This window comes from Melanostigma gelatinosum (genome assembly GCF_949748355.1).
Source record: "Melanostigma gelatinosum genome assembly, chromosome: 8".
Classification (NCBI taxonomy): domain Eukaryota; kingdom Metazoa; phylum Chordata; class Actinopteri; order Perciformes; family Zoarcidae; genus Melanostigma; species Melanostigma gelatinosum.
The window spans coordinates 8,662,924-8,686,535 of record NC_136641.1 but is presented as its reverse complement, the minus strand read 5'-3'; the positions used below and the strand labels follow the sequence as shown (position 1 = coordinate 8,686,535).

At 41.8% G+C, this 23,612-nt stretch overlaps 1 protein-coding gene across 1 annotated transcript in view; it reads left to right on the top strand.

Annotated features, from left to right (window-relative positions):
- cfap74 (cilia and flagella associated protein 74) overlaps window positions 1-23,612 on the top strand; it is a gene marked incomplete at its 5' end in the record, with an annotated part of 45,588 nt that overhangs the window by 3,617 nt on the left and 18,359 nt on the right. The window contains 14 exons of the mRNA XM_079273070.1: window positions 781-883; window positions 1,763-1,920; window positions 2,074-2,287; window positions 2,397-2,552; window positions 3,501-3,659; window positions 3,795-3,913; window positions 10,863-10,929; window positions 11,247-11,336; window positions 11,592-11,780; window positions 11,985-12,084; window positions 13,300-13,409; window positions 15,364-15,486; window positions 15,593-15,714; window positions 21,547-21,675. Coding sequence (XP_079129196.1) covers window positions 781-883; window positions 1,763-1,920; window positions 2,074-2,287; window positions 2,397-2,552; window positions 3,501-3,659; window positions 3,795-3,913; window positions 10,863-10,929; window positions 11,247-11,336; window positions 11,592-11,780; window positions 11,985-12,084; window positions 13,300-13,409; window positions 15,364-15,486; window positions 15,593-15,714; window positions 21,547-21,675 — 1,839 coding nt within the window. The remainder of the gene's footprint in view (window positions 1-780; window positions 884-1,762; window positions 1,921-2,073; window positions 2,288-2,396; window positions 2,553-3,500; window positions 3,660-3,794; window positions 3,914-10,862; window positions 10,930-11,246; window positions 11,337-11,591; window positions 11,781-11,984; window positions 12,085-13,299; window positions 13,410-15,363; window positions 15,487-15,592; window positions 15,715-21,546; window positions 21,676-23,612) is intronic.

The following is a 23,612-nucleotide window of genomic DNA, read 5'->3' as shown; positions in this document are numbered from 1 at the left end:
CCATTATTGAGCGCCATTAAACTATTAAAAACACATCGATGAGCCAAACCGCAGCAACGGGTCACATGTTCCTTCATTACCAAGACCATACGCACTAGTTTATTATGAGCCTGCATCGCACCATGCAGACAAATGCAAACACCAAATGTGTATTAATCAGCGGCTGAAAATAGTCCGCGACACAATCACTATACACTCCTGTTTGAATAATGTTCACGATATGCTGTTTTGGGAAATTACTTGACCTTTTAAACGAATGAATGAAGCTGTATATTTTTAGGATTTATATTTTCATGAGGAACAATGGGCTTTGGGCTGAGTGCCACGAGTCAAATGATCAAGCCTACACTGGTAACTAAAACCCTGCGTATATAACATGCCATTAAATATAACGTGTGTCTATTTATAGAACGTTAGATACTCTAACTTTGATCAACATTCATTTCCTGCTTCGAACAGTGAAAGAAGCTATCAGCCAATCAGATGCCTTTCCTTCTGTCTCATTACTTCATCTGCTTGCCATACATAGATGTATATTTGTATGTATTTCTTTTTATAAATGCTTTTACGCATCTGGAACCTGAGCTGAACAGTGTTTTCTGACAGTATGCCACATAGAAAGCTTTAAGTGAACGTTATTTTTTTGTATAATACTCATTTCTTCATGATAATTAACCGCAATGTCGCTCGTCAATCCCAAGCAGTGACGGCCGATTCGTTTTTCTGTCTGTCCTGTATTTGAGCGTTCACATGCTTTGGGTTTGTCCCCGTTTCATTCAGGATGCATCGGCAAGAGGCTGAGAAGGAGCAGCAGAGCAGGGAGCTACTGGAAAAGAGGATACAGGCTGTCGAGTCACTGAAATCTAACATAGCAGCCACCCAGGTGAGCAATACTGAAACTGCAGCATTCTTCTTCTTGTTGTCGTAGTGATGAGAAACACAATAATATAATGTTACTTTTTTCTATAGCTACCATGTCTATAGTGTTATATAAGAAAGATTAAATCCAAAGGGAATGAGTAAACAACCTTTCAGTACAAAGTATATTTAGTGATGCATTATGAGCTCATGACGCTTTAACGACATAGTAGACAGATATACAACTCCGCTTTATTTTACTTGTGCTGACATGTCGACGTAAGCACACATGTAACACGACGCGTCTATGAACCTGATGTTTGTCTGTTATTATGACAGCCAAGGGTCATAATTCATTTTAAGCAAAGCACCGCCATTAGTCCTGTGTTTACAAAATCTATTTGTTCTTCCCATGACACCCACTGGGCTGTGTATTTGTTCAGTATGAACAGCACTGTTTAAAAGGGAGACGTGGCCGTGTTGTATGCATGATAATGCATTCATGTCATTCAAACAAGACTATCATTTGGTCAACTACATTAAGAAGCCAAAGGAAATCATCGTACATTTTTAGCACCTGGATCTATTTATTCCATCCACTCTGACCACGTTGTCCTCTTAGCAGGGAGAGATGTGAGAGACATTTTCATTTTATTTTCATTGCTACACCCCCTCATGGATCCCAGAATGCAGTAAATTCAGCTCTGGGCTGCGTACGCTGTTTTCGCCAGTACTCACATGCTCATCATCATGATCTACCAATGCTGTCATCATCGTGCTGAGTGCTGTATTTTACAATTTCACCATTCAACAGGTGCATTTCATAGTTTAGGAGAAAGTAGCTCTGAGAGATTCATACGACACGATGTGGTCAAATGTAGCGTCATTAATCTGATTTCTTTAGGAGAGCTTACGGGTCCAACAAAGCAGAGCCAAAGCGAGTGCCCAGAAGAAAGAGCAGCGACAGAGACAACTGAAAGAATCTCTGGAGGCCCAAGGAATCAACAGTATCAAGCATATGTACCACCAGAAACAACTAGAGGAGATAAAACGAAAACAAGCGTACGTCCTCTCTCCTCTCCTCTCCTCTCCCACATGCATGTCCTCCACTCCCACTCCATGCAGCAGTGTGTGGGTGTTTTCTCTCGCTGCGTGCCGAGGAATACAACACCGTATTTCAGTATAATGCGGTGTTGTTGATTTGCCTTTTTTCAGGGAATTCGAGGAGAGGCAGAAGTCAAAGAGAGTGGAGATTGTGGAAAAAATGCTTCAGGAGGGACAGCAGGAAAAGAGCAGAAAGAGGCAACAGGCACTGCCGCTTAAGCCCTCGGCCACTGACAAGTTCCTGTCTCTGGGGAGAGCAAGAGAGAAGCTCCTGCGCTACCTGGATCCCGGGCCCCCATCGGCCACCAAAGAGAGGGCCGCAATCGTGAGTGGTTCGAAACATCCCGGATGACATCTGTGGAATGACTGTTAAAGTCAAGTGTCAAGTGAATTTAAACAATTACGACCCACTGTGTATGTGCATTTGTTTTCAGCAGTTGAGACAGCTCAGTGACATCAGCAGCTCATCGTCAGCCTCCTCGGATGATGAGGACCTGGAGGAAACCTTGCACCAGGAAGTGGACCACCAGAGCCTTGCTGACAGCCTGGCTGAGCCTGAGTTCTCTGGGCTGTGGGACCAGAATTACAAGGTGCACTAAAACCAAAAGCAAAATCTTGCAAGCTGCTAAGTTTAAACACTCATAAATCATATCCCATATCCATTCACAGCAGCCACATCCTTCTTTTTTTTCATATTTTTCAACACTGAATTCCCCACCAACAAACTGAAGCACGTTGTATGGATAATTCCACTAAAAGCCATATTTTCGACGATTTCAAAATAGGTGCTGATTCGTCTGAGTTCTTGTTCACTGATTTAATCAGGCTGGCTGGAAATTGGGGTTGAGGTTGCATGCTTTGTTAGTGTGTCCCAATAAACACAGCTGTCCGTGTTTACGCCTGGGAAACCAGTGAGGATAACGATGATGCTTCTACTGATGAAGACAATACAATAACAATGGTGATCATCACCATCGTTGTCATCATCATATTAGAATCTGGTTAATGGGTACCAAACAGTTACTGGTCAATTAGTTTCACAAACAAAGTATCACACTGCTATCTGTGTCCAGAGTAATACTAATGCATTAGCATACAGTAGACTGAGTGCCTGTGGGCTGCTGGAGCTGACTTTCTAACACAGTTTGAGAACACTGCACATTTAGAAATCCAAAGCTGGTATTGTTTTATTATTTCTCTCAACACATATAGGCTTAGTTGACCAATAGCCATATTTCCTAAAAATGTGGTGTAATTAAGAGCTTCCTCTATAGACTTAGTGTGGAATTGATAAGTTACAATCGTTACAATAAATATATAATCAATTTAACTCCATCACAAGATAGTTTTACTGCCGCGACAGCATCAAATTCTGACCTTTCTTGAATCTGGAGATGAAGTGCCTTGCTCAAGGGTTGCTCCGTAGCCGTTGTCGATAGGCCGTTGTTGATAGAGCTCGCTGCCGTGGAGGTGAGTCAGTCTTAGTATGTGATTGTGTGTAAATACTCAACCAGCTGTGCTTCCCTTTGTGGTTACAGACGCTCCTGAAAGAGAAAACAACATCGGTGCAGACAAACGTAAAGCAGGAAGAACCGGCAATGGCCAGTGGAAAGCTGAACATTCCTGCTAAAAGGGTTCATGGGAAAGAGTTGAAAGGGCCTCCATTCATCAGCAAACCAGAGGTCATCCTCTTCAAGGTACCTCACCACTGGTCTAAAAAGAATATCAATGAACTTGCGTTTTTCCTGTTTAAAACTATGTATGTCTAATTAACAGCTGATTTTTGATCTTTTGATGATGACATACTGACATTAGTGAATGTTCTTTGTTAGGACTTTGAAGTTGGCACAATGTATAAGAAGAAAGTCATCCTGACTAACATCAGCTACGTGACCAACCACTGCAAGCTCCTTGGGGTCTCCGCCCAACTGAAGGATTTCCTCTCTGTCAAGTAAGATTTTACATTGTCAACACATTACAGTAGTGGCCGCGGTACAGAGGTCTGGAACACTCTTTGTAACCCTGGAATCTGGCAACAGTAGTACTCTCCAAGACCTGTAAACAGACTCTGATGCATTGAATTGATGTCCCCCTTTAATAGGCTATAATATAAAAGGGACTTTCAATTCTTCTATTGCTACCTAAACCTAAACTTCTCCATCCAAATTCCATGAAAGTCTGGATGGAGGTATGAAGTTCCCCCCTGCCTCCAGACTTTGCGATCACGTGACTTGGATCTAACTCTCTACTGGACGCACAGGGATTAAATTGATCTTTATTCTCTGGGTAAATACCACAGAGAGGGGCCAAAATGATTGAACTGTCCCTTTTTAAAGTGTCAATGTACCATCCTTACAGAGCTATTCATCGCTCCAAATGCCATCAGGAAGTTGCTTCTACATCGGAATTAACAGACTAGACTTTGAAAGAAGCCAGCAACTCCAGGTTGGCTCTGTGTATCACTGTGGGGCAAAACAACACACACACCATTGCACCAAGCAGCCCACCAGAACCTAAAATGAATCCCATCTGAGGAAAATATTGAAATACTGATCTTACAGAGATAAAATAGACACCCGAATAAACACAATTAAGCACAGTTGTTCAGTGTATTGCAACAACACTAGAAATGGAGGTGTGTGCAACAACGAATGTTAAAGCTCACTGTGAAGCCACTATATGTTTGGTCGCTTTAATTATCACATGGAAACATCTGTCGATGTATCACCGCGCAGGACGCTTCTTGTCATTTTAAAAGACGATGGAGTGGGCGTGAAAGCAGAGCCTGTCCTCCCACATATTGACGCCAGCTTGTATCGCCACGATCGCAGCTCCTCTTATGCGACTCAGTGCAGTGAGTCAGTCTACGTCTCTGCTATCTCCTCTCTCTCTCTCTCAGGCTGCCACCGGCCCACAGGCCAAACAGAGATGCACTGTTCTCCAGGTCACTCACTGTGTATCACTTTCCCATCAGCTCCCCCGTGACTTGATGTGGTTTCTTCGTCTCTGTTCTTTCTGCCTGACTGAGTGAAGCGTCTCCCAGGCTACAGCAGGGTCAGCTGGAAACTACCGATGCCGCTCTTGAGCCTTCGTGCTGGACCACTTGTCTGAACACATCAACTCCCTATTTCTTCCGTTGTTGTTAGGCGGGTGTGAAATAATAACAAAGACAAATAACGAAGCCAAAACATGTTTTCTTCCTTTAAGGCATGCATCAATACAAACCATGTACAGTCGAAGATGGTGCAGTGTTTATTCCTCACCCACGACTTGAGTGCTGTTCGAGACAGCACATTGTTCATTTGAATAGAAAGTAACTTTTTTTTAGTTTCTGTATTTCCACCTGAGTGGTAGTCTAATCCTAAAAGTCTGTTGGAGTAAATGCTAACCAACTAATTTTATGAGCCGCTGAGTGACTCGCATCTAAATTCGGATGATCCAGCACCATGACAGTATGTAGAACTTCTGGGTCCGATTTGCTGTCACTGGTTCACCTGACTTCTGCCAACACATTGGGTCCATCATACAGTCTATCTTTATATTCAATTATGTTGTGTTTACATACATCTGACTGATTATTCACACAATATTAGAAGGAGTCGTGACCAATGGATGACTCATTCAGCTGAAGAACAATAAAAAAAAACAAAGCATTTATTTTCTTGAATAAAAACTCTCGCCACAAAAATCCCTGGGTTCAAAATAAGACCACTGCAGTACTGGTACTACTTAAATCCAGTACCCAGTGTGGTATTCTTGTATTACTGTTACTGAATTGAAACAACCCCTTGTATGGTAAGGTTTTCCACCAATGGGCAGTGGGTAAAGTTAACCCATTATTCCATTGGTCCTATATTGACTCACACTATAAATACATGATACAACAATAAATGTTGTATCATGTTTACAGAATACTACTGTAAACCGTACATATTTAACTGTAACCACCACCATATCTGCAACAGGATAACAGACATAATAGTGGAGGAATCATATAGTTTGGTTTATATTGTAGTCAGGAAGAGTAATTAAAAAGCTGAATTATGCTCACACAAATTCACCTTTCTGCCACTGTTACCCTCCTTCTACTGTTCATTGTCTGTTGCGTTTACCTACAATATTGAGATCAGTCATGACCACTGCAAACCCCTCGTGGCTCACGCAGCCAAAAACCATTCACACATCAGGAGAGAGAGAGAGAAATGTGAACTAGGAACACACTGGGCTTTTTCACACCATCCCATGGTTCCCTGTACGCCCCCAGAGTTTCTATAAATGGCTTCCCATCCCCCCACACCCCCTCGCCCAGCGTGCACGCATTGTGCATTTGTGCCAGAATGGGCAGTGTTCATGAAAGTAGTTATAATAACTAGAAAATGCATTTCCTGCTGAAAATGCGTTGGAATGCTGAAATTTGAAATGAATTGCAAAAACATTGCTGAAAATAGATATCCAATTTAAAAAAAAAGAGCTGAAAGAGTCCTGAAAGAGCTGTTTCTGTGGCTTAAAACATTTCATCAGTGGTGATATTTGTAGTCGTAGAAGTTGTAGTAGAAGTATTATTAGTAGCATTAGAATAAGTACTAGTAGTAGCAGTAGTGATATTTGTAGTTGTAGTAGAAGTATTATTAGTAGTAGAAGTATTAGTAATTAGAAGAAGTAGTAGAAGACGTAGTATCAGTAGTCATAGTAATAGCTGTAGTATTGGTCGTAGTATTTAATATAACAGTAGTAGAAGTAGTAGTAATAGTAATGGCAGTAGAAGAAGTAGTAGTACTAGTAGCAGTCGTACTAATAGCTGTAGTAGTATTACTACTTTTAGCAGCATGAATAGCAGTAGTAGTAGCAGTTGTCATATAAGTAATAGTAGTTGTGGTAGTAATAGCAGTAGTGGTAGTAATAATAGAGGAGAGGAGACATAATCATAAAGTTTGACACACATAAACTTCCTCTAAAAGTCTCAGAGAGAGAGAGAGAGAGAGAGAGAGAGAGAGAGAGAGAGAGAGAGAGAGAGAGAGAGAGAGAGAGAGAGAGAGAGAGAGAGAGAGAGAGAGAGAGAGAGAGAGAGAGAGAGAGAGAGAGAGAGAGAGAGAGAGAGAGAGAGAGAGAGAGAGAGAGAGAGAGAGGTGGCGCGCGCATGTGTGTCTGTGAGAGAGGAGACAGAATCATGACAGGCTCATCACAAGCATTTCCGTTAGGATTCATTCTGTGGGGCTTTTATTTAAAAATGGCGTGTGTGGGGGGGAAAGACCTCTAAAGATCCCTAAGACCTGAATGACTGTATGAGAGAGAGACACACAGAGGGAGAGGAGTGTGTGCGCATGAGTCTGTGTGTTTATCAACATCACTAATTGGCTCAATCGCTAACACCTGTGTGCCTGAAGCCATTTCATGGAGATAAAACAAGGAAACACCTCAAACAAATCATCAAAACTCCCCATAACCGACAAAATCATAAAAGTTAAATTGCTTAAACAAAAAAGTTTAAAAGATATCAAAAAGCTGAATCATATGGCAATAGTTAAGGGTTTTCTCAACATTGTAAAGTTGAAATGGTGTCTAGCTGAAAGTATGAGGAAGTTGAAGGATTTGAAAGTTGAAGAAGTTTAAGAGGATTTAACATTGCGTAACAGCATTCCAACAATAAAGAAACAGGATAACAATAGTTGGAATGGAACTGAGTTGTTCAGTTAATGGCCTTTCTTGCACGCTTGGGCTGCTGAATAAAAGTTTTGAATTCGATATGACCCCCTTAATTAACAAATTTAATTAACATATATACAGCCTGTCGTCTCAATATTGGCCGACATTGTAGGCTAGTTAACTTTCTCTTTTAACCCCGGAGGGATATCTATTGTGAAATAAGAATTGTGAGCTCGCAGACAGAGATTTGTAAACACAGTGAGCAATGACAGAATTTCTATCAAAATAACTGTTTCAATCTCACAAAAGGAAACAAATCTCTAGAATTGAGTGGCAGTAGAGCTTTCTTTAGCTAGCTATGCAAAACTAGTTGATCTCCGATTTGGAAGTCTGAATGCCTTGCATGCAAACTCCAACTGAGATCAGAGCAAACCCCCACTTAACTTTGCCTCGAGTAAAGTTCCAGCCTTCTAGAACCATCTTCAAAGTGGCCTGTCAGCCTTTTGATTCGTCTAAAAGACTTTGTGACTGTCAAATAGATACAAACCTGACAGCCACAGTATGCTATATCTGTGCCCCGTTGAAACATGTCAGCTAAAAAAAAGAAGTTTGTAAGGGCCTTTTCATTCATTCTCAAGTGCTTGTAATCTGTCAAAGGAAATTCCAATGACTGACATCAGAAAAGCCTGCTGCACTTAACTGTGCTTGTTGTTTTATTCATCTTCTCCAGTCGTCTGACTAAGAATCCACAAAGAAATAATTCAACAGGAGAATATGTCAAAACTGCAGTGGAGCTCAATATTCTTTTTAATCTGAAATAATGGTAACTCAATGATCCACCAGAAAGAAAAAAAGAAATCTCTGATTGGATGAATTGACCTAAAAAGCTGCTCTTTAAAAAACTTGTCGTTGTCAATACTTAATTGATTTCATATAATTGCTAAAACTACGGTGCAGAAATGTGCATAATGTTGTTGCCACTAGATGTAACGAGAGCAAGATCTCACTTCTGTGAAATAAGTACGACAGCAAGATTATTCGAGTAATGTTCTCACACGTCGTCGGGGTTTTGATGCTTCGCTGTAAAGAGCTTTCAGAGTGTGAAGGTGTTTAAGCTCTGTTGAGCTGAATAACAAACTGAGGGCTTATTGATTTACTGTACGAGAAGCCAATGGGCCTGAACTTAAAATAGAGCACGGCATAGTCAGTACCACTGTACAGCCGCGGTCTCAGCTTCATCACTTCAGTCTGCTGCGATAGATATACTGTACAGTATGGCCTCGTTTGCAGCACTCTAAATAGGGCTCTAGCAGGCGTTTTCAAACTCTGCCTCACTCAGCATTTAATCCCAAGTGAACTGTTCTATTTTCTTTTTTTTTTCTCTTCACACTCTTTTCATACCACCTGTCTTGAAGCTAGGAAAGAAGAGTTGAACCGATAAGGAAGGGAATTAACCAAATGAAAAAGGGAATTCTGATGAAAGTTCATAATTACCACCGGACTTACCCAACCAGCTGGAATGCCTTCATACACGTCCAGGTCACAGTGGTGAGCTGGATACCAGCTTCAGCCAGCCATCCTGACAGCTGCACCAGCAACTTCAAACAGTTAAATCAAGCCAAACGTAATGGTCCATTGCACACTGGTGTTTATGATAGTATGCACAGATTGCTAATTATGTCACCATTTTCAAGGTTACAAATATTGTTATTTATTACAGCAAATGCACCTATCAGGTTCAGCAAATGTATTATCTATCAGTATATCCATGATTGTGAATTAAAGCTTGTGAATGTAATATTGGAGGAACCAGGAAGAGTAAGCTAGATTTTAAAATGTGTCGAACCGAGAAAAAAAAACAGCCCAGTGCTACCAACTCTTTTCCGGTGAAAGTAGCTGGCAGCACTAGCTCCAAAGGCCTCCCTCCGAAGCCACTCCCCCAAGATTATCACTATGAACGTAAACGTATCATAATCAACGTAAACAACAACATGGCTATTGTTGGTACTCACAGCTGCCAAACTAGCTGCTTGTGGAAGACTGTGGTGTTGGGCGGAGTGCGCGCATGTAGAGATTATTGAAGTCCTGTAACAGATACCGCACTTTTCTTTTTGTCAGGGCATTTGATTTATTAATTGCTAGGGGGGGATGTAAAGCGAATTTCAACCCACTAGCTTCAACAGAAGCAAAAACATAGAAATGATGCTCTTTCACAGAGTTTGACGAGTTAACATAAGAAAGAAAAACCAGAAGGGCACTCGAAGAGCGCATGTAAATCCGCTCCAAAATGTAAAGGGGTTCTTGCTTGGCCCATGCTACACCCTCCCATGCTACACCCTCCCACCACACACCTCACTCCTTAGCGGAGGTAAATAGTATGAACCCTTCCCATTTCCGACGGTCGGCTTTCGTCTTCTTCCATCTGAAGGCCAAAATGTCAACTTTGGCACAAAAGATATCTCATAATCTACAAACGAGCTAACGCATGTTTGCCATCAGATTAAAATCTGTCCAACTTTGTAACAAGATGATACCATTACCAAGACCTTATAACATGCTCGTTTGGTGTACATGATGTTCTGTGACTGTAGCCGCTTCCTAATTATGCTCATAGTTGCATGTTTCCCACTTTTTTGTTTATCTATTGAATTTTTGACCATCCTCCCTGCTTCCCTGCCTGCCTGCTACATTCATATGGATCGGCTCTCTTCTTGTGTCTTTTTTGAAGGGCGAGCGAGTTGTGAAGCTCCTCGGGGCAGCATCAGGGTCGGTGTAAACATGTGCTGTGAGATACACATATTTTCTTTGAAATAGCTCCCAGTCCTCGTGTTTCTCTTCTTGTCTGGAAATAAACTTTTGCTTTCTGCTCTGGTTTACATTCCGAGATGATAATGAAATAAATCCACATGGAACCATAGCTTTTTCTTTCTTTTCTGCGCCGTGCAAACTGAGCAACATGTTGACTCTTGACCTTTGCTTCTTACTTCTGCTTATCTTCTCTCCGGTCTCAGGAGATTCATCACACTTCAGCATTTCATCTGAAGCTGCTGATTCCCTTGTTGAATGCAGCGTATCTCCTAATGCAAAGGCATGCGCATTCTGTGGTGCTTTACAACCAACGTGTTTCCACCGAGCCTTTATTTTATGTCATTAATCTACCCACGAGTGAGGCCGTGCAAAGACAAAAATACACACTGCTTTTACATTATAATAATGCTGATTTTGTTACTCATAACTCATTGTGATTTGTGTTTCAGCTTTGAGCCTCCTGCTTCTTTATCCACTGGGATGTCCTGTGACATGCAGGCTGTTTTTCAACCTCTGGTTAGTGACATCACCCCTCCTTTTAGACATATACAGTGCATACATCTTTGTCTCCAATTGGAGTAAAGCATTTATTCTAATTTAGAATTTATTAGCAATTTATTTTTGTATAGCCCAAAATCACAAATTACAAATTAGTATATATATGTGTCCTTGTGAAAAACTGCAAGAATCAACAGAAATGCAGGAACCATCGATTTTTTTCATACATCTTTCTACATATTCTCATCAGCCAAGTCAAAACTCATTCTCTGCCCGATGTCGTTTCACTCTTTTTTATAAAGCAACACATTGTCACATTGTTCAATCCCTCTCAGATCAACGAGGACGTGGAAGGTGAGCTCCAGTTTGCATCAGCAGTGGGTCGCTTCTCTGTGCCCGTCAGATGCACCATAAAGAAATGTGATGTGAGTAGTGTGCTGTAGTCAACCTAGAGAGAATTAGTGTTTCAAATGATTACCATTGTAATGTAAACATGCTATAGTTTGGGAGCGTATGAACATGAAGTTTGTTGGCCCATATAGCTGTAGCTGTAGATTACTGTAGTCATAATGACATATGAAGAATAGGAGCAATAATTATTGAATTGATGTGTGTTGAACAGCCGAGTAGCTCTTCTTTGCTGCTGCTTTTTGCTGTATGTCAATGTATCCTCTCTCTAGCTGGAGGTTGACAGACAGTTCATTGACTTCGGTTCGCACGTGGTGGGCCAGACTATTTCATGGACTATCACCTTGACCAACAAGGGTGCACTACCCACCCTCTTCAGCCTGGACACCTCCACGTGTCTCAGTCCAGAAACCAGCCAGGCCCAGACGGCTTCCCAGGTCTCTGCCGACGCCTGCCGCCAGGTCAGACTGTAGATCCGGACCTCAAAGAGTTGCCGTTCCTTTGGTTGCCTGATGGAGCAAATTTACAGCTACAAATGAGTTTCGAATGAGAGCATTTTACAGCGCACACGATGAATGTGTCGTCAATTGACATTACCAGGTCAAAATACATTTGAATAAAGTATCATATAAGAATCCGATGTGTGTGTTGTTGTTGGCTGACAGGAGAAAAGCAGTCAAAACACAACGTCTGACGACCAGAGCAGCCCTGTTTCCATGGGCACCGGAGAACTCCAGCCGAAGCAAAAGAGTCAGGAGCACCCAGGTAAAGCTGTGATACGTATGTACACATAATGCCAATTTTAACGACGCTACTGCCTAATTTTGGTACCATTTCTTTACTTTTTCCTGAACCCAAGTCCCCATCCTAAAAGAACCTTGCCCCCAGCAAAATATCTTTAAATGAAACTGTGTGGCAGTTTTCTTCTGCATTATGTTCTCTCGCAGTGCTTTGATAGAGGAGAATGTTTTTCAAACGTTTTTGTGAGCATTTAGCTCAGGTAGAGCCTCACAGAGCAGCTAGCATGGCTGTAGAGTCCTAGTCTTGTTTCATAATGCAGTAGGATGTAGTGACCTTTTCAATATCAACCAACACCCACAATCTTTCCCTAGTCTTAGCAAAGTGTTTTGAGTTGACTAAACAGAGCCATAATCATGCTTTAGTTACAAGAAGCGGTGTTGTAGGGGGAAATAATGTATATATAAATGAAAAGTCAGCATATACTTTTTGCTGCCATGCTGATGAAAATATAATCTGAGCAGCATTTCATTACCCGCTACACATATTAACCAATGCAGCTGTGAATGAACATCGTTTGTAGAGGACAGTGTTTCCTAAAACATCCTCTGAAATACAGGAAGTGAGGACTGACAAAATCTCCTCATTGTTGAGGATTTCTCTCATCTTTCTATTCCTGTCCCATTTGGTCCTGGTAAGAACGAAAGGAAAGCGCACACAGAAAGCGAAGGGTTCACCTTGCTCTCACAGCTGATTCCTCTCATCAAAGAGATGCATCTTCTCTTTAGTGGTCTCTCAGATCAGAAGTCTTCATCGCTGCACTCAGCACTTTTCCCCACTGATGCGTTGATAAGCTTGTTCAGTCTTTTGCCTCTGCTCTGCTGGTTTGGAAAAGACTGTCTGTTTCTTCTATTCACCAGTGTTGGGAGAGGCTGTCTGATTTAGGCCGAATGTTTAGGCTGCTGACAGGAGTTGATGTTATTTTATTTTTTTTAACCTTATTTGCTATTTATGTCACCGATATCTCCTGAACTACTGGCCAGATTGCAGATTGATTTGATGTGCCCATTCATATTTTCTCGGTCAAACTGTCAGGATTTTGATGATGAGATTTCCGTTTGTGCCACCATGAGGCCAAATTTTGGCTTATCAAACAATTATTTAATTCGACCACTCAACCACACAACAGTAGAAATGACCTAAGATCAGGTTTTGCCATGTGTGTGTGTGTGTGTGTGGCAGAGGCTTCAGCTACAGGTCCAGAAGTTATCCCTGAGACTTGTGTGTCCACCGATGTGCATGTCCAGATGGACCAGAGCCACTCAGACTCCGGTGACATAAGTCTAGGAAATGTAAGTATTTGGTCCTATTGTAAAATACTCAGTTACAGCAACACAATTGAATTTGGTGATCCCCCTGACCTTTCATCTACTAACATTATTATTGTCCAAGAATTTAGTTAATGACCAAATCCCTGCAAAACTAATGACAGCCTCAGCTGTACTTTGTGTTTCGTGCTAACATGCTAAAGTAAGCAGGTGATCGTGGTCAATTTAATACCTGCCAAATATTAGCGTGTTAGCATTCTCATTGTGAGCATGTTAGCATGCTGACGTTAGCATTCAGCTAACGGTACTTTGGCAAGTACAGTCTCACAGAGCTGTCAGCATGGCTGTAGACGAGGATTGCCAACTTTCTCACTGCCAAATAAGGGACAAAGGGGAGCGAGCCACGGTGACTCAAGCAGTCCTTTGTCCTTTTTTTCACGGCCAGAGAGAAGTCCCTCGATGACAAGTCAGGATTCACATATATTTAAAGTTCATTTTTCTCGAGTCTGACCATTTGAGAGAAATCTTCTCTAAAAATGCATTTCAGCCTGGCACGCTGAGGACGAAATCCTGGACATGATGATGAACTTGGTGTTCCCTATGCTTTGGAAAACGACCATCCACCCAACAAAGCACTGTTGAGCTTAACAAGACACTCATTGCTGTTGTAGCTGAGTCTGTGTTTAATCATATGGTATATAGGAGGCTTCGTTTTCCTTTGTAGATGTCACAAGGAACGCACCGATAGTTCTTGCTTTTTCAGCTAGTGTGGCCTCTTTGTACATTTCTGTGGAAGCACATTAGGTCATGCTCACCTTGATGGCTAATGAAGAATTCTCGTTCACATAAAGTACTGAAGGCTTTTCACTGCTGACGGGTTTAACCCACGTTTTTTATGATTCCTATTATTTGTTGTAGCTGCACAGTCTTTTCTTTTGTCAGTTTTTTTCCATATTGGCACATGCCAAATCGCCATTATCATTTTGCAGGAATACATATGTAAATACTGTATATACGACTGAATGATCTCTCACTTATGACGTGATTAACACATGATCTGCTACTGCTGTTGTACCAGATCTAGGATCTGTAAGAGTGCCGTCTGCTGATCAGAGTAGAGTAGCAGTGAGTACGGAACAAGGAAGGTCCAATATGGGACAAACCAATCCAGCCCAACATAGGGGATGCTGCTAGCTGTTGGTATGCCAATGATCCTATTTGGAGATATTGGTTAAATGAATGTCTTTTAACAGATCTAACACAACAATATCATTATCAACCTGGACTAGCAGAGAGACGCTCGGTCTGTTTCTGAAGAGACAGACTATTACTGTAGATGATTTTTTTGCCTCTCTGTCTCGTTTTCAGCATCGATGCTGTGTGTGCCTTGTGGCCCATGTGAAGTTCTGGAGTTGTTCAGGGTTCATTACGTGTCTCTGGTGGGGGGTTAATGGTGCAACGCCTCTCCCTCTGCGCCTGTTCTGGCTGTTTGTGTGCTGCATGTCTCCCTGGGTGCCTTCCGCTCGGTTGTTGTCAATTTGATTGATACTTTCAAATCGTGCAGTTGAAGGCTTGTGTTTTAAATGCCAGATTATCCATCAAGCTATCACGGTCCCACAGTGTTGAGGGAGTGGCTGCACAAATGGCTCCCTCCTCTCTTTAAAGGCTCCCACCACCTTGGTGCTTTTGCAGCTGAGCAGACAATCCACACTGCTTTTCGGTGTAGTTTGATTGCATGCCATTTAAAGTTGCACTTCTGAGAGATTTCCACTTCCCCTACATGGGTAGAAATGGTTTTGTGTCGTGGAGAAAAACGGTTAAACTAAAGTGTGTCCTGGTCTGACTTTGTGTTTATTGGGAATGTCCTGTAGATATACTGGTTATTTTACTTTGTTTTGTAGAAATTCTTTTAGAATGCACCAATTATTATTTACAAAATCCAATGTTTCCTGGTCCTGTTTGATGTGCCCTCCCTCAGGTTAGAGAAGGGGAGATTGGACCCTTTGAAAACCTCAAACTACAAGTTGTTTTCACTCCAACCATTCCAGGAGAGGCCAAACTGGACTTCCACGTCAAATTCTCCGACTTAACCTGCAAACCAGTAAGACACAATATCATATCAGGGTAGTGGTTTTAAAAGTTTACAGCGCAATAAATTTCATATTGGCATCATTTCATGCAAACCATTTGTGATTACAAACAAACAGATACCCATCCAGGCGAGGGGTGTCGCAGTCAGTGTCCCTGTATGTGTTGTTCAGCCGTGCATTGACCTGAAGATCTGCATGTTCGACCGCCTCTATCAAGACAGTATCATGGTCCAAAGCAGGTTGGTCCCAGAACCTGAGATGGCTGACGGATTTGTCATATATGTAGCTGCACAGCTGCACTGTGGTTCTTAGAAGTGTATTCATGTTTCGTGGTCGGCTCGAAAACAAAACCCAGAATGTAATGCGCGAGGCGTCTTAGAGAATCCCCTCAACAATTCACTGATTGTGTCACTTAATTAAGCCTGTAGAAGCAGCACTTACAAACCTAACATGTTGCACTACTGTTTGTGTTCTTCTATTTCTTGATGAAGCAAGAAATCCTTACAGCACAGTAAGAACACCTTTGTCAAATAAAACACAAGTTTTTTATTCTTTAAATCTTAAGTAAATTAGGATGCAAAAAACACAAGCAAAAAACAATTATCTGCATACCTCGTTAGCTCATTTTCTATGACGTACTAAACACCAACAATACGTGTAACTCAATAGAGAAATAGTCCCTCTGCCCCTATAATTGAACTAAACTCGTGTTCTACCCCTTGTCGATGTCCAATTGGTTTACACTTCAGAGTAGAGTGAGCCACTCGCACAAATGTCTTGTTTAACGACCTTGTTTGAACAGGCAACGCATCAAATTAAGAGACGCGAGACGTCATTTAATACCATATTAGTGTCACTTTAAGTAACCGTGTGGTACTGTTGGAGACATTGGATCAAGGACGAACATAGTGTGCCAAGAAACTGTACAAAGCCTTATTTCAATTCCATTAGTTCTCAAGGTGCACGTTGCAATTAAAAACGCATTGGCATCGGTAATATTAAAGGACTAGTCACAGATTATGAGACCTGGGGGTAACCCCTTTATTTTACAGGTCCCTTCTTTCCTAATCATTTCCTTTAAATTAATCAAAATCCCCTTTTTTATTTTAGGATCTTGGACAAGCGTACTAATTTGGTACTGATTTATAACAAAGTGGAATAGGTGCACTTGGGGAGTGCCACCTCATTTATTCGAATTTGTAAGAGTGAACCAGGGAGTTCTATAGTGGTTGCATAATGTTTAAACATTTTTATGTTCAACTGTTCATATGAGTTATGAATCAGTTACTTTCGTGGAAGTTATTAGGAAATCGTATTCGCTGCAAGGTGCCCATAAAAGAAAGTTGTATCTTTGTAATCAGTGTTTATGAGTTGTAGTCATGCTAAAGATGAGTTCATGTTCACCTGTCCTGCACGAACGTTTACCGCAAGGACACAAGAAAGAGTCACTGTCAGTTTGGGATGGGCTGTTTTTTCATGTACAATTGGAGCAGATGGTCCACAACCACAACGCACACACACACGCACACACGCGTACGATCGTTTCCCAAAGGAAACAGCACAGTATCCACCAATTGTTCATTTTTCCAGGACTAGTTTTATGTTTTACAGGCAATTTACTTAAATGAGACCGACACAGATTCAGTCCTCTCTATTGTAGTCAGCCTCCAGGTACAATTTAGTCTTTGTAGACAGACAGTTGGGGCATAGCCATGTATTGTAAACCATTGGGGGAAACAAATACAAAAGCAAAGTTTCCATACGATACCTACCACCACCACCCAACTATGAATTTGTTTTTATTTCTATGCCAGTGAACAATGTCATTATGACAATCATTACCAATGGTTTGTCAGAGCAACATGAGGCATTTTAAAGAGTTCTAATAGCTGCTGTATTATTTGTGGAAGCATCACAAATATAAACTGTAATGTAGCCTTGTGTAATGTGTGACTGCACATGCCAAACAAATGGATGGTATTGGCAAAGGGGGAAAGCGGTCACAAATCCAAGCTCATTAGAAGTGACCGAGAGGCCAAAAATAACTGCAGACTAGTTTCTGCTTAAACGTCTTGAACCAATACATCTCGTGAGAAAAGTAAAAAACGATATGAACTTTTCAAGATGTATTTACTCTATTATAAGATATTGTCAATGTCTGTAAACATCTTCTATCCACAACTTTCTGGATATATGACCGCAACAATACTGAGGTAGTTTAAAAGCAAAGGAATCAATTCTTAAAAATCACATATTTATGTTGTTCCGTCCCTTAGACTCTGGTCAGATGGCGGACTCAGTGAAGAGAACCCACTCCCCATGTAGAGAACGGCTCATTTTAAGCTAACGAAAACACAAAAATTTAAAGTTTCAGGTGATCATACGCTGATGAAAACATAATTATGAATATTATATTCCATTTCTGCTAACAGATATCCTCCAATGCAACACACCATCTTTAAGAGTAAATGCTTTACCATGAATTGGTGTTATGTAATGTTGTAACATTGAAAACTCTACAGCCCAATTTTCACAGATAAAGACGTGAATAACAAAAGGTGGGCAAACTAAAAGCATGTCAGAATAGGCCAAGTCAGTATGTCATTACCACAGAGTGCGTATTAAACAGTCATTGTGGGTATTGTCTAATGCACAACACCTGGTAGAAAGTAGAAGAGGATAGTGAACTTTGCAGTGTCAGCGCTTTTCACAAGTTTACTGAAAACGCAGTGTTTCAGTCACAGACCTCCATCAGGCATATTGACAACAAATTGATAGGTTATTATAATGAGCTACACATTAGGCTGTTAATATTTAAGAGGCCTCCTTGAACCCCTCAGCCCAATGAGATTACTGCAGAAGTGTGCGGTGCTTGTCATAATTCCATTTTATTTGCTTGGAAACATCCTTGGAATAGAGTTTGGATAGTGGCACGGACTGCTGATGTAGCACGCTGGCTTATCTGAATGCAATACTAAAACTCCCTCACGTACTCTGTCTCAGCCAAAACAGACATTTTCACAGAAAACCGGCTCATGGGAAATCCCTTAAAAGTGACAGGGCCAGCTTACTTTTCAGCTGGCCCAACATCAAAGTATCCTAACTGCGCTCGGAGCCAAGCATTGAGATATTCAACAAATGTGCGGACATAATAAAATAGAGATGCGTTGGCTGATGAATGTTCATAAACACCCAGATGATACAAGGGGCCAAAGCAGTAAGCCCACATCCCCACAATCCTCTTTGGTCCATACAATAACGCAGGACAAACGGTAAATCCCATGGTGATTATGGATGTGATACATTATGATGCACACACTCTGTAACATTTGCAGGCGTGCCGGGCCACCACATAGCCAGTCATTGTGTCCCATGTTGGGGGAGGGAGTACACGTGTGGGGGTGAGGGATTTGTGACAACTGCCATCTGGTGCACTGGCACACCAGCACATGTGACAAGATGACGATGACAGCGTCAGTGTTAACGGCAGCTTTTAAAGTAAAAAAATAAATAAAAAATGTCCATGCAACATGTCACTCTGCCTCCAAGACAGTAATTTGAACACAAAATAGCTTGGCAGGCTTCTTTTTTTTGGGGGGGGGGGGGGGGGGGCAATAAGGGAGTCGCTGCTTTCATCACGCAATTTGTCACTTTTCCCTTTGAGTAGATGAGTAGATATCCCACAAGTCCCACAGATTTTTCAAGAGATCAGCACAAAGCATAATTGAATGTCTCTCTTGTCTGTGAGCCAGTGATTTGCATATTACTGCTACTAATTGAAAGATTTTTTTAAGAGACTTTAAAATGCGCAGTGTTTGGGTTTTTTTGAAGCTTGTGAGCCAATGATTGGAATATTCCGCAGACGGTTGGCAGGGTTTTTCTTCTTTTTTTTTTTTGTTCATTTCAAACAGGGAGCCTGGACTTTTTAAACCCTCCTCCACTGGCTCCTGCTGGGGAGTTGAGCATTCCTGCCTAAAATTCTGGCCACAAAAACACATTCAACCAGCTTTTGTTCCTTCACAACGCCTTCTGTCCTTGGTTTCTCTCTGTTTACTGTATTTCTAAAATGCCTACCGTGCACAATGTGCCGTCCAACCTGTGTCCTGTGTTGTTTTGGCAAGAGGGAATGTGAGTTTATTGTCGTCGTTGTTCGGGGCCGTTTCTTCTTTTTTATTTTGGGGATAATGGAACCATAGTTGCGAATTAATAACCTTGGTCTTCCAGCTGGTTATTTTTATATATATATCTATATATATATATATATATATATATATATATATATATATATATATATATATATATATATATAGATAGAGATATATATATATATATAGATATATATATAGATAGAGATATATATATATATATATATATATATATATATATATATATATATATATATATGATATATATAGATATATATAGATATATATCGTATAAAGCAGACAGTGCTGCATTGTGGGGGACGGTTAGAAGGCTTGGTGTCCCATGAGGCTTTGCAATACAATATGTGGAGTAAGCAGGCACAGTCACCTGGCCCGTCTAGGAAAAGGGAAGAGGCGCTGCTGCAGCCGTGGGCACTCAGCGTGTAGACTCAACATGAGCAATTTCTCTGGAACATGTGCTGACACAATTGCCAAGAAACCTCAATGATGATTATGAGTGTCATTGTCAATGTTGCTCTGACAAAGGGTTATTTAGGAATATTACAGAGGCAGTGTCATAGAGAAAAAGGGGGATGAAATGCAGCAAATTCTCCAAAGTCTGTCACTGTGAACTGCCTCAAACGAACCCAGGAAGGGAATTACGTCAAGCTCAAGGCTTTGTGAATTGAGGGCATTGTCATGTTGTAATAGGAAAGAGGCCTTGCATTAAAATGGCACTAAAATGTCCCTTAATTGGAGCCAAAGGGCCGATCCCAAACTATGAAAAACAACCCTCGTTCAAAAGTAGACAAAAGGGTGTTAAGGGCTTAAAAATGCAACATATAAACTGTAAGAAAATCTTCTTTGAGATCCATTTCTTTAATCATCTAACACTTTGAGAAATTGTTTTCCTGAAACCGGTGTCTCTTTTAACATGTCTACGACCAAATGAAACACAAATATTAGTAAAATGTGATGGTTACATAGTCATGATTATTACCGTGAGGAAGCAAATTATGTGAATTGCTGTGAAGTGACCTTTAAACCATTAAACATTGCTTCAGTAATAAACTGGTTGCAGGCAAAAAAAAAAAAAGGATCAGTTAAATGCCCCTGTTAATTAAAATGCCTAATTGCCATAAATGATTATGTAGCCATGAATACTCCTCCGAGAGCGATTTGAAGGTTATCATTTGGCCGGAATAAAGATAGCGGCTTAATATCCCGAGTGTCCCTGAGAGTCCTTGCCTCGGGGAAACAACCATCTGGTTGACCTCGCTGTTCAAAGTGGGTCATTCCATTTGGGAGGGGAATCGAAAGGGTTCCCTCAATCTATTTGGCCGCAGCTCGCTCATCGCTCACCTTTGTATCTTCTGAGGATGAAAGCAGGCATGGCAAAATGTTATCGCTGTATGCGCATATCACCTCCAGCAAACAGAGGGGCTCTTCTTTTTTTCCCCAGTGTGTTTGTACTGTCTTCGTTTTACGAAGGTGTTCTGAGTGTGGGCTGTGGTTGGACGTGTTGGAGAATTCCCAAGGTGAAGAGCCATTTATATCACAAGCTTCGGCTGTAACTGAGGCTCGTGGCCACAGGCGCGACCATCTGTTGAAGCTCCTGGAAAATTGGGTCACCGGATTGATTTTGGACTTGGGGTACATCACTCCATACGAGGCAATTTCTGTGTCACTCAAACAAAAGTATTGTCTGTACCGCGTTTACCGTTTGAGATTGTCCTCGTGTCTTTAGCGCCACCTGATAGACTGCTAGTGTCGCCATCATTTCCTGTGCATTATTATTGTCTCAGTGATATACTGCTTCTGAATTATTTAACGGGGTGGATCGCCCTGGATTAGGCGCATTTTTAAAGGGAATGTACTGGGTGTGTTTAGTAATAAGCTAATACAAACATATCTTTTGCATGACAGAGCCAGCACAGCCCTGAAGCTGACCTTTGAGGTGTGCCCGGAAATGAGGAAACACATGGAGATCCTTCCAAAGACGGGCTTCGTCCAGGCCCAATCAAGCTTCAACGCCCAACTCAAGTTCCTGCCGAGGTAAGAAGGGACACACAGAGGATGCAATGGTAATGGAATCACTGGAGCGTTCCGAATCTTATTTCGGACCATAACCATGTCAAAGATTCGATCAACCTTCTGTGAAAGTGCAAACTGTTTCAGAGACTTGTCATATGTTTTGAGCTAGGCTTGTGGTTTTGTGACTTCCCAGCCTCCTCTTCTTCAGCAGAGGAGAAACATACATTTTTCCTCTTGAGCAAAAACTGCTCTAGATTCACAGAACAGTCTGGTTAAAGTGCTGATGGAGGTAAATAGAGATGTAGTAGTACACAATACACCATTATACCACATTCTTTGAAATATAGGTGTTAACTAGAACCATAAAGGGTTCTTTGGCTTGTTCCCATGGGAGAACCAAACCTAAAGGGTTATACCAAGATCCTTCTGGAAAAGGTTCCACCCAGAACCCCCAATGAGAAGTTCTACAGAAAAAACTTCTATGGTGAAATGGTTTTGCCCACAACCCTCTTTGGAAGTTCCACCTCCTCAGGGTACCAATAAGAACCCACCCAGGAACTCTCCCAGGAGCTCTCCCGAGAGCCCTTTAGTATTCAAAGGGTTTCATCTAGAACCCCCCCAGGGTTCCTCATGAGGCTCCTAAAGGGCTGGGACTGATGTGGTGCAGCTAGTCCCACAACAATCATGGTTCGAAATCACACTTTTTGGGGGTGTGTGTGTGGGCTGGAACACCCACGCTTTCAACAATCCTTGAAGAACTCTCTCTTCCAAAACGGGCTCTTTGGATGAAAAGTCTTACAAGGAACCCTTAAAGGAAAACCCTTTAAACTAACTATCCAATTTCTGATCAAAAGGATATTATCGGCTGGATATATCTTTCACCAGTTTACTACAACTGATAGCTTACGCTTTTTAATAGAGGTGAGCTGTGGAGTCCTACAGATGTCCAAATGGCAACGATCTATAGCCAGTCACCGGCCAGCGGGTATATAAGTGTCGCTTCCACATACCTGCACTCTGAGCGCGATGGTAATGGTTTCTAATGACTTTGAAGGACACGGTAATTCTTTCCACAACAACACAGGCTCTATAGTTAGACGGAGAGGCAGGAGTTGAACCGCAGTGTGAATGCCAGGAGAGCGGACGGGGGACCCCCAGGGCAGATATGAGAGGACGCAGTATGTAAAAACCCAGCGTGGGCACCAGTATTCTTCTGCCCACCCTCCTGTTATTTCCTCCCTTCACAGTTCAGCAGCTTTGCGTATTGATGGCTGAGAGGATATTGATGTAAATCAATAATAATAATAATAACAATGACAACAGGAGGATATTTTTATTCACACATGACAAAAGTTGGGGGCACGCAGCGGTCATCGTTCAGCAGGGGGGAAAGTGGGGAAATGTCAGTAATCTGCTTTAGTGGATCAGCAGAGGTTTTAATGCGAGGATTAGAGCACAGCATGACTCGCACTGCTGCTGAGATGGTGCAGCGTTCGCAAGCACTAAGGCAGCTACAGCTACCACCCCCTCCCTACTCTCCCGATCACACTTTTCCTCTCTCTCTCTCCCTCTCTCCTGCGCTGTCTTCTCCTACTCTCTCACACATACTTTCTCGTTTGCTTGGCCTCTCACCTCCATACTTCACTATGCTTCTCTCTCTTTGCCTTTCTCGAATTATCTCCACAGCGCTCTTATCTCCGGGCTCCTCCACTTCCCCTCTAACTCTGCATCCATTCTGCCTCTCTCCGTTACTCTCAAACTCCTCTCAGCCCTCTATATGCATCCACCAGCCACCGCTGCTTATATGCTGACCCCGATTCCGCTTACGTAACCCGAGACACCAGACCCAGTTCCCCGCGCTCTCATTAGTTGCTCTGGAGTTTATCTTATCTACCGGTAGATCTAATTGTGTCGATTAGATCTATCGATTACGATGACGTCGGACTCACCGAGTTGGC